This window comes from Mytilus galloprovincialis, chromosome 6, assembly GCF_965363235.1.
Source record: "Mytilus galloprovincialis chromosome 6, xbMytGall1.hap1.1, whole genome shotgun sequence".
Classification (NCBI taxonomy): Eukaryota; Metazoa; Mollusca; class Bivalvia; order Mytilida; family Mytilidae; genus Mytilus; species Mytilus galloprovincialis.
In genome coordinates this window covers 43,130,325-43,142,397 of record NC_134843.1, presented here as the reverse complement: position 1 = coordinate 43,142,397, position 12,073 = coordinate 43,130,325, and the positions used below count along the sequence as shown (strand labels likewise).

Genomic DNA, 12,073 nt, shown 5'->3' with positions numbered 1-12,073 from the left:
TTAAACGCATCGTTGTTTACATTGGAAACAAGAACAGGTTGAAAAGGTCGTATGAATAATTAAATATAATTTCGACAATTTCTATTTAAATATTCATGAGAAAAAGTGATATCAGCTCAGTGTACTGTATATGTGACTGTATATGGCATAGAAATATACAGTCAACGCATTTTGACTGCTCAAATAGAACGAGTGCAGTATAATATGATTTTAATATGATCCAAACGATTGGATGACACCTTATCTGTCCTTAAATTGCAATTTTTGGCTAAATATCATTTGTTTGCTCTTTTTCTTGAAAACTATTAATGTTAATTAGAATCTGTACAGAAAAATGAACAGTGATACCAGGAAGAATAGCTGTAGACTACTATTAACTGTTAGATATACTGTTCCTAGAGTAGGTCTATAGTATACACATTCTTGGTCGCAAGTTTTTGTTTGTTTGATATTGGATTTTTTCTCCTTTTTTTTTTTTTGTTTTTGTTGTTGTGAAACGCCAAGGATATGTATAGCACTAAACAAAATATGTTGTCACATACTATGTTGTGAACCTTGAATGTATACAGTGTTTTCAAGTACTTTGATCCGATACTGATAACCGGAAAGTAACGAAGTTACCCGATGAACAAGATTTCTTTTCATTGGTTATCGTTGACGTCATGTTTAGACAGATCACATGATCAAAACAGCAAAACGTCAACATCAACAAACCTCAATCGTAAACAAACCAGTGACCCAGTGACAGCTGATACGAAATGTCTGACATACCAGGACCATCAGCCCTTGCTATAATGGATGAAAATTCCAATAAGGAAAACATGGACATATTTTATGAACCTGAGAAGAAGAAAGTCAAAGTAGAGGAGAAAGAAAAAGAAAAAAATGCCCTCGAATATCGCCTTTCCGGAATCTTGTGTTGCGCAGTTTGCTTGGACCTACCCAAAACCTGTTACCAGGTATGCATTTTTTGTTTCATTCGAATTATCTATTTTCGTCTGAATTTGCTAATTTTGGTTTCGAGTATATTAATCACCTCAATAAATATGTCTTTCACTGATCGGATATTGCATCATAGCCATATATGGTCATGTCTGCAAACAAATATGCAGAAAATTTACTTGGAACGGAACTTTTATACCTTAGCAACAATATGGCATGAAACAGAAATTCTGATTTATTGAAATATGAATGTGGCGCGTACGAATGCAATAGAATAAGAGAGAATCTGCTCAGGGATCTGCCCAAACACATTTGTCAAAACCAGCTGTGACCTTCATGTTGACCCAAATTATCTCTGACATTGACGGATAGCATGATCACATGATCAACATAATCAGTTGTCCAGTTGGCAAACTGCCACCTCATTTAATATGCACATGTATCACATATGGTTTCACATAATATGAATGAAATATCATGGGAGCAAATCCATATGTAATTCATCGATGCATGAAGTTCACCCTCATAACATGACAGCAAAGTAGATAACACAAGATACTTCTGATATACACATGAAATATTACATACATGTACATAATTTGATAAATGTTTACATTTTGGTGTACATTTTGTACATGTATATATATCTGTGTGTTAAAAGTTATCAGGTACATAATTAAAGAGGGGCCTGGTGGGGTTGGGGTCTCATCACGATTCACCAGTTAAATTGATTTTTTTGTCAACCACAATTCACAGAAAATAAATTTCAATGATCACGGATCACCAAAATATAAAAAAAAATCTGTAGAAAAACATATCACAATAGCGTAAATGCGCCAATAACGAAGAATGAAAACCCATCATGCCCTCTCATTAAAAGCATTATAAAACGATATGTTTTTAATGACTTGCTAACTTTTTGTGTTCATGCAGGTTAGAAAGAAAATACCTTCCAAACAATATAAAACATCAGATTCAGTGGCAGATCCAGAAATTTTCATAAGTGGTTGCCAACTGACCAAAGGCGGATTCAGGGGGGGGGGGGGGGCCGGGCCCCCCCTTACGTGGGAAAAATTGTTGATTGTATAGGGAATCATTGAAGCATGACTGGAGCGGGACCCCTTAGGTCAGTCAGCGGGCCCCTTTGGAAAGATTCTGGATCCGCCACTGCTGACTACCGTAGAGGGGGCACGCTCGAGTCATACTTCAGTAATTCCCTATATATATATATATATATATAAACAACCATTTTTTCACAGAAAAGGGGGCCGGGCCCTTGAAAAACCCTCTACATCTGCCTCTGAGATTGATTCAAAAACAAATCTCTTAAATATTGGTACATTGCAATAGGAGGGTGATCATGGGGATACCTTCATGACTAATAACGGTATTAAGTTTAACAATAATTTTTGGTGCAGATCAAAAAAATGTACACTTTCTTTTAGCAAAAAATAGTCTATTTAAGACAAATCACGTTTAGTTTTATTCCAAATATATCAGTTATGATAATTATTTGAGACCTCTGTTGAATCACAATATATTTATATATTTTGACAAATCACTGTAGAATTTGAACCAATTTGACGTTAACAGTACCCAAAAAAGACTGTTTGATACCTGAGGGTAAAGGGCATTCCTACCATCACGTACATGTAGGTTGTACATTTCTACCAACCAGTTGGCATTACATTGTTTATTACATTGGTTGTTTGTTTCACATTATCAGCAATAGTGTTTTTCATTAACATATACATGTACTTTTTTGTAAATCAGAGAAGTTTTATCTTAATAAGTTGTCCATTTATCAAGTTGTTTAAAATCAAGAGATTTTTCATGCATTAATGATTTAAGGAGGCTCGAGGGTATAAAAATTTCAGAAAAAATTAAACATTTGTTTTTCACTACAAATTTTATTTATTACCTTTTGTAGTTGTTACTTTATCATATGGTACAAAAGTCATTCAAAACAATCAATTCGTGTTGGCCCCAGATGACATTTAAAATGTATACATCATTGAAAAAGTTTCAAATTATCTCCCTTTGGTGGAAAAATGCCTTTTTTTGGCTTTAAAATTGAAATATCTTTTTTAACTCATCGGTGACATATATTTTTTAATATAATTTCCATATAAGCTGTACTTAAGCTAAATTATTGTAAAATTTGAGCGATTTTTGTAATAAATTTCTTTTTTTATTTCGATATTACCTATATTTCTCCTATTACTTCAACCACCTTTACAAAAATGTATGCTTCTTTCGAAGGCAGATTGTGAGAGCAAATGAACGGTGACCCCACTTTTTTATTTTATTTTTCTATTAACTATAAGATAAAGTTCATTTATAGAAAAATATAGAGAAATCCTATATAAATGATTTAGACCTGCGAACCCCCTTAATTTATTAGCCATAAATTCCATAAAGAATTTTCTTTTTTTAGTGTACCAATGGTCATTTGATGTGTGCTGGCTGTTTCAATCACGTACTCGCAGATTCAAGACTCAAAGATGAGACAGCAACCTGTCCCAACTGCAGATGTGAAATCAGCAAAAACCTTTGTTCCAGAAACCTGGCTGTGGAGAAAGCAGTGTCAGAACTGCCAACGGAGTGCCAGTACTGCTACTGCCATCTACCACGTAACCAGGTTGATTATCATGAACGAGAATTGTGTGAGGAGAGGTAAGACGATGCATCGTCATCGTTAACTTAATTAAGTTTATTAGTTAAGATACTATCACTTGCTCAAGGAGCAAGCACGCGCATGGATGCTGGATCATCCGTACGGGTGCTTCTCAACTTTGTATTTATACTTGTTAATAATTGGAAACACACTTTTATCTTTTGTTCCTGACCAGGATTAAATGGAGACCCTGTGCCTATCATGTGACATGGACGTGCCAGATGTTTGTCAACAGATCAACTTAAAATTAGGCGGCAAGTATTTTAAACATCTTTCAAAGATGAAATAACGGCAGCAACAAGCATGCTTTGGAATCGAAATGTCAACCCGGAGTTCTATTTTATTTTTCTTTCTTTTTTGATCAAAGTTTAAGATTTTTTTAGGAAAAGTATATACTTCACATGCCTGCATACATGCATCCGTTAATAGTATATTTTGGTTAAAGTAAAATACATTTAGAGGTTTTCGAATGAAAATAAGTTTTTGTGCTGAACCAAAATGTCAAGTGCTTAATTTCGATAAATTTGAATACTCCTAAAAATTTCATTCGGAAATTAGTAGATACATTTATACATATAGCACAAATTTACTAAGGAGATTCAGGAGAATGAAACCGAAAGAGTGAAAAGAATTGTAATTTGACTCACCAGCATTATTTCCATATCAAAATTAAGTAGTTCAATATAGCGGTAATATAGTTCGTATTACGACTGATCTCTACCCTGAATTAAAAAAAGTTCATTGTTAATTAAATAAAGTCAATAAAACACACACAGACACACATTTAAGCTTTTAAAACTTTTTGAATGATTGCTTCTCAATGATAAATTAAACTAAATTGCAATGTATATTCTCATATGTTGATTGCCTTGTTTATTTTTTCTAGTAATTTATTAATTTATCTTTCTTTTTTTTTAATAATTTTTTCAATGTACAATTGTACCTTTATTGTCAGTATTGTGAAAATGTAGGACTCCTGACATTGATTTTGTAAAAATAAATTGTGAAAAGTGGATATGGATATCACAGCAGACGACAGTTCGTGGTGGATTTGACAATTCATAAAAGTTTGGAACTATGTGCAAAACTTTGTTATCTGATGGAATAACAATGGAAATTTTATGAAATGTGGATGTGTAGAGATACTGAGTGACTTAAAAAAAAGAGGATTAATGACAATGGATTACTCTTAATTACTTTCAGAGATATCAGCAGATTAACAGTGGATTACAGAGATTTTAACATTTATATTTTATTTCTTACACTGTATAAATGGGAACATTTTGCTTTCAAAATTGGAGCCTACAAAAAAGAAAGGAATTTCAAAAATTTTCCCATTTATTTTTGTTGTGGCATATGGCTAATTAACTTGCTTTGTAGCTTTCAAAGAAGAAGAAGGCAGGTAAGTGACCCCTTGACCTTTCAGGCAATCTCTGATATCTTATCATATATATATTTATTATTAGAATGTGTTGTGTTTTTCTATATTCAGGCCTTCTTTATGCAAGTATTCCCGTATTGGTTGCTGCTGGTGTGGACCATTTCACGAACTGGCTGAACATGAGATTGGCTGTGGACATCTCATGAAGCCAGGAGCAGAAATAATGGAATCTCTGGCAGAGGTGGACAAGTACAATGAGACCCAACTCAAATTGTATAAAGACATTGTCTCACTTTTTTCATGTGAAAAGGTTACTTTTAATGGTAAGTACAAATTATATCTGATTTTCATTCTTATAAAGTTTTTTTGCCTTGGACTGTGTTCTCATCTTGTAGTCCTTAAAAATTTGGTAAAGCGGCAAAAGTGGACTTAATTGGTACGCTACTCAAATATTTAAGATCTTTGATAGCAGACTAGTAACTGTTTTATTCACTCCTGTTGGACTGATTTTTCAACCAAACATTATGAATATTATCTACAATGCTTATTACCACAAAACACAGATTTAGTTTGTATTTTTGTGACATCATTTTTTTTACAATTGAAAAAATTCTGAATTTTTTTTATACAACCGCAAAAATTGAAAATTTTTTGGTCGTATATTGGTATCACATTGGCGGCGTCCGAAGACATTTGGTTTTTATACGACCACAAAAATTGAAAATTTTTTGGTCGTATATTGGTATCACGTTGGCGTCTGCGTCGTCATCATTGTCCGAATACTTTTAGTTTTCGCACTCTAACTTTAGTAAAAGTCAATAGAAATCTTTGAAATTTTAACACAAGGTTTATGACCACAAAAGGAAGGTTGGGATTGATTTTGTGAGTTTTGGTTCCAACAGTTTAGGAATTAGAGGCCAAAAAAGGGCCCAAATGAGCATTATTCTTGGTTTTCGCACAATAACTTAAATATAAGTAAATAGAAATCAATGAAATTTTGACACAAGGTTTATGACCACAAAAGGAAGGTTGGGATTGATTTTGGGAGTTGATGTCCGAATGGTTTAGGAATTAGGGGCCAAAAAGGGGCCCAAATAAGCATTTTTCTTAGTTTTCGCACCATAACTTTAGTATAAGTAAATAGAAATCTATGAAATTTAAACACAAGGTTTATGACCATAAAAGGAAGGTTGGGATTGATTTTGGGAGTTTTGGTCTCAACAGTTTAGGAATATGGGGCCCAAAGGGTCCCAAAATCAAACTTTGTTGAATTTCATCAAAAATTGAATAATTGGGGTTCTTTGATAAGCTGATCTAACTGTGTATGTAGATTCTTAATTTTTGGTCCCGTTTTCAAATTGGTCTACATTAAGGTCCAAAGGGTCCAAAATTAACCTTAGTTTGATTTTAACAAAAATTGAATCTTTGGGGTTCTTTGATATGCTGAATCTAAAAATGTACTTAGATTTTTGATTATGGGCCCAGTTTTCAAGTTGGTCCAAATCGGGATCCAAAATCAAACTTTGTTTGTTTTAATCAAAAATTGAATAATTGGGGTTCTTTGATATGCCGAATCTAACTGTGTATGTAGATTCTTAATTTTTGGTCCTGTTTTCAAATTGGTCTACATTAAGGTCCAAAGGGTCCAAAATTAAACTTAGTTTGATTTTATCAAAAAATTGAATCCTTGGGGTTCTTTGATATGCTGAATCTAAAAATGTACTTAGATTTTTGATTATGGGCCCGTTTTCAAGTTGGTCCAAATCGGGGTCCAAAATTAAACTTTGTTTGATTTCATCCGAAATTGAATAATTGGGGTTCTTTGACATGCCAAATCTAACTGTGTATGTAGATTCTTAATTTTTGGTCCGGTTTTCAAATTGGTCTACATTAAAGTCCAAAGGATCCAAAATTAAACAAAGTTTGATTTTAACAAAAAATGAATTCTTGGGCTTCTTTGATATGCTGAATCTAAACATGTACTTAGATTTTTTATTATGGGCCCAGTTTTCAAGTTGGTCCAAATCAGGATCCAAAATTATCATATTAAGTATTGTGCAATAGCAAGAAATTTTCAATTGCACAGTATTCAGCAATAGCAAGAAATCTTCAATTGCACAGTATTGTGCAATAGCAAGAAATTTGCAATTGCACAGTATTGCGCAATAGCAAGAAATCTTCAATTGCACAGTATTGTGCAATGGCAAGTATTTTCAATTGCACAGTATTGCGCAATAGCAAGAAATATCTAATTGCACAATATTGCGAAATTTTCAATTGGAGTTATCTTTCTTTGTCCAGAATAGTAGTTCAATCAACTTAAATCATTGTTTTATACAATATACAATGTATATTTACTTTTACTACCAACTGATAAATTAAAACAATCTTTACCATTCAGTGATAACAAGCACTTTTTTTACATTTTAATATTTTATGATGTATTTAAATGAGTAGTTATTGTTAGGGGCCATTAGAAATTTGAATTGAGATCAGTTTTGGAATAAGGGAAAGGGGGATGTGAAAAAAAATTGGGGTGGGGGGGGTCAATTTTTCTCATTTCAGATTTCATAAATAAAAAGAATATTTCTTCAAACATTTTTTTGAGAGGATTAATATTCAACAGCATAGTGAATTGCTCAAAGGCAAAACAAAAATTTTAAGTTCATTAGACCACATCTATTCTGTGTTAGAAACCTATGCTGTGTCAACTATTTAATCACAATCCAAATTTAGAGCTGAATCAAGCTTGAATGTTGTGTCCATACTTGCCCCAACCGTTCAGGGTTCAACCTCTGCGGTCGTATAAAGCTGCGCCCTGTGGAGCATCTGGTTTAATGTTAAAAGTAATTCTCTAACATGAGTTGCCCTCACCCAATTGTTATGAAACTAATACACAAAGCTTATTACCACAAACCACATATCAAGTAGGCATGTGGGTAGGGTCACCTCTACAGTTCTTGAGTCCATTGATAATGTTAAATGCAAAGCAGGGGCATCATCTGTTTCCAATGGACAAAGTATAGTAAGTAGCTCATTAATGAAGTAAGCTGCATGATACAACAATGAACCATTGAAGAAAAAATGACATCTATGAAGTTCCGCCAGGCAGATGAAAAACTTGAGGCATTTCACCATCCAATGCTCCTGTAAATCATGTGATTGCCCTGTTTCACACTAGGAAAAATTATTTGTACTTAAACTTAAATCATCTTGTGTGTATTGTGTGATAATAACATATATATTAAATTTTTCTTGCAGACTTACAGATGAAACCTTACAGAACAGACGATTTCACCACCAAGTTATTCTATGAAACTAGTCGTTTCTCAGCATTTAATTTTCAATGGGTCATCAAAGCAAGAATCAACAATGATCAGAAAAATCCAGCTCTTACAACAGACCGTACTCTATCTTATCAACTGGTGTTGAAATCTAAATTTACAACACCAATTAGTCTGTCCTTCATTGTACTAAAAGGCCCCTACGGCGAGATGAAGATCAACCCCTACATTTACACACATGACTTTGTACAAGACAATGTAGAAACAGCATACAATGACTTACCAATAATCAACTCTGTAGAATGTAATAAATTATTGGCTGGTAGAACCATTAATTTACGACTTATAATGGTTATGATGAATTAAGTACAATTTTAGGATATTTTCAAATTTTGTTTATTATAGGAAAAACATACCAAGACTGACTGACATTTTTTTTTTTTTTTATTATATTTATTTATTTATTTATTATATATTTATTTATAATCTTTATAAATATTTAGATAAATGACAATTGGATTTTCTTATTAAACTTTTAAAATTTTTCTATGAATTGGAAAGTGACGAAAAATTGAAGTCATTTTAATTCTCCAGTCAATGTTGGTATGTTAGTTTAGCTAACTTTTGCTATGTAAGGGTTTTTTTTGAATAAACAATAATTACGGGTTATAAAGAGATTTTGTTTAAAAGGAATAGCTGGCATTCAGTAAATACAGGTCAAGGGTATAGTCGATGTTAGTAGGCTTTTGAAAAATGAATAACTGTTAGATCATTGAAGATACTTGGGTTCTGTTAGGCCTGTCCGTGTATTGAAAATATTTCATAATTTGAAGCTTTTTTTATGCCCCACCTACGATAGTAGAGGGGCATTATGTTTTCTGGTCTGTGGCTCCGTCCGTCCGTCCGTCCGTCCAGGTTAAAGTTTTTGGTCAAGGTAGTTTTTGATGAAGCTGAAGTCCAATCAACTTGAAACTTAGTACACTTGTTGCTTATGAGATGATCTTTCTAATTTTAATGCCAAATTAGATAATTACCCAATTTCACGGTCCATGGAACATGGAAAAGGATAGTGCGAGTGGGGCATCCGTGTACTTTGGACACATTCTTGTTTCAAATAGATTTTTATCCAGTCAGATATTCAATCAAGAAATAAGGCTTCATTGAGATGTTCATTTTAACTTAGTTGATGGTATGTTTTAGGGTTGTCTTTAATGTTCACTCACGATACAAAAGGACGTAATGTATTCAGTAAATTCCCGATAGTGAGCCTCTTGATATTCAAGGAATTTGTATTGATGGGGTTACATGTTAAATAGAGTTTTACTTTTTATGTACAAAAAGAATTCTGCTCTTTGGTTGGGTTGTTGTCTCTATGACACATTGCCCATTTTCATTCCAATTTTATGTATAGTACCTCCAATTCTGAAATGATCTGAGAAACAAATTCTTTTTTCAATTGACCTTAGAAATACATTTTTCAGTGATCTCATGACAACTTAGATTTTTTATCCTTGTAGTTTCGATCTGTAAATATATTAGTAAAGTTGTCCTTACTATTTAGAAATACATTTAGGTTCATGTTTGTTTTGTGTTGTTAGGGAGCTACCATTTGATTTTTATGGGGGGGGGGGGGGGGGGGCTATGATGAAATTTGAAAAAAATAGGCAGGACAGGAGTTTTGAGTAAAAAAAAAAGGCAGGATGAGACAATTGCCAAAAAAAAAAGTCAGGACGACAATTTAGGTAAAAAAAAGTCAGGATAAACTAAAAAAAAAAAAAGCAGGACCAAGCAGAGTCAAAAATAAAAAGGCAGGACAGAGATTACAGCTAAAAAAAAAAATGCAGGACAAAATTTTTCATCCTAGCCCCCCCATAAAAATCAAATGGTAGCTCCCTTATGTTGGTACATCATGTTACAAAATTTTACAGACAAATCGTTTGTTTTAAAAATTTTGTTATGTATTGTTATTTTGTTACATTATTTTCCTGTTTTCATTTAAATCATTTCCATTTGTTTAAGGTATTTTAAATGATACCATTTGTTTTTGTTTTCTTTTTGGAATAAAGATTTATGGAAATTGCATACAGATTTATTTTCTAAAGCAGACTACCGTATAAAAGTTTATTTATTCTTTGATTTTCATAATTTTAAAAATTCACACAGAAGCTGAAAAATACTGAAATGATTCCTTGAAAATATATTTTTATGTTTAAAGAGTGTATATTCAGTAAGTAACCTTATCTTGTTGAAGACAATGTTTACTGTTAGATGTTTTTTTGTTTGTTTGTTATAAGGTCATTGGGTTGCTGTCTTATTGACTTATACCCCATATCACGTTTTAATCATACATCAATGCTTGACTGTAACATTAATTGGTGTATACTTGTATGCAACATAAAAGGCAAGAGTAATTTTCCTATTTGCATAAATTTAAATCTCATTTACATACACTATTTTAAGAAATATAATAATTCAATTAAAGACTGAAATAATAAAATAATTCCCCCTTTAGACTCCACTCTTTAACATAAAAAGAAAGAAATTTTAAAAAGGGGAAAGCAAATTTTTTAGATAGCGTAAAAACAAATTGCAGCATATATCATCTGCATTTTTATCTTACACATGTAATTTTTTATTCAAACATTTATATTTTACTTTATATTTTGGTATTATTTTTTTAATATTTTCAGCTGTTTAATATTTTATATTGCTTGTATATACCGTCTCATAATTCATTAGCAGAGATATATTTCTTCAAAACTACATTTTTACTTAAATTCAATTACAAGAGAAATTTTTAAGATTGTACTGTAAATGCTAATTTATAAAACTGTATTTATTTAATTTCATCTTATACCACATCTGGTATTTCAAAAATTTAATTGAATTTGTAAAAAAGACCAAAATTAAGTTAAAAACTCAAATTTTACACTGAATGAAGATTTCTTTCTTAAGATTGTGTTAAGAATTTCTCTTTCATTAATCTTTAAAAAAAATTGTTTTTGAGTGATGACACTTTCCTCAACTTGATAATTGAAATATATACATACAAACAAAAGGTGAGAAATGAAATAAATAAATATTAGTTTTTCATTTTAATAATCAATTTCCATAATGTTTATCTGATGCATGAATGAGGGAATATATTATTTCTTCTTTTTAATGTGTAATTAAGACAGTGCTGTACATTTTTAACTGTAACTTGCCATCACATGTACATATAATCATAGTAGGTTAAAGGATAGAAAAATGGATGTTGAAGTCCAATAAAATTGAATAACAATTAGCTTTTGTATTTTATCTATAAGTGGACATTGTCAAAATCACCAATAAGAAGCAAAAAAAATTAAAGAGCTCAAACACATCAAACAAATGGATAACAACTTTGTACAGGCATTTTCTTATGTATGGTGGATTAAACCTGGGTTTATAGCTAGATGAACCTCTCACTTGTATGACAGTCACCTAAAATTCCTTTATATTGGAAAGTATGTATGAACAAAACAAACAGACATAATAAAAGACAACTACATTCCAATAAACATTTCAGAAACCAGAAACCACAGAGTTGGTCAATTAAAATGCTCCAGAAGGATATTAAGCAGTTCCCGCTTCATTGATTTAAACATTGAGGAGTTCATGGCTTTCACCACATCCCCATCAACAAAGTTTGGTTATATAAGAACTACTCCGTCTGTCCACAACTCTTGCATAATAATTGACAGGAATTACTTGAAATATTAATTCATGTTATATTTGACTTTCATTTTGGGTTGTGTATGTTTTGCA

The 12,073-nt window shown here is 32.0% G+C and overlaps 1 protein-coding gene across 1 annotated transcript; it reads left to right on the top strand.

The window, feature by feature from the left end:
- The first annotated feature begins 685 nt into the window (after positions 1-685).
- LOC143079638 (zinc finger TRAF-type-containing protein 1-like) lies at positions 686-11,570 on the top strand. Its single transcript, XM_076255086.1, has 4 exons — positions 686-959; positions 3,380-3,618; positions 5,112-5,323; positions 8,262-11,570. The coding sequence occupies exons 1-4, from the start codon at positions 759-761 to the stop codon at positions 8,648-8,650; spliced, it is 1,041 nt and encodes a 346-aa protein (XP_076111201.1). The 5' UTR covers positions 686-758; the 3' UTR covers positions 8,651-11,570.
- Positions 11,571-12,073: the final 503 nt, after the last annotated feature.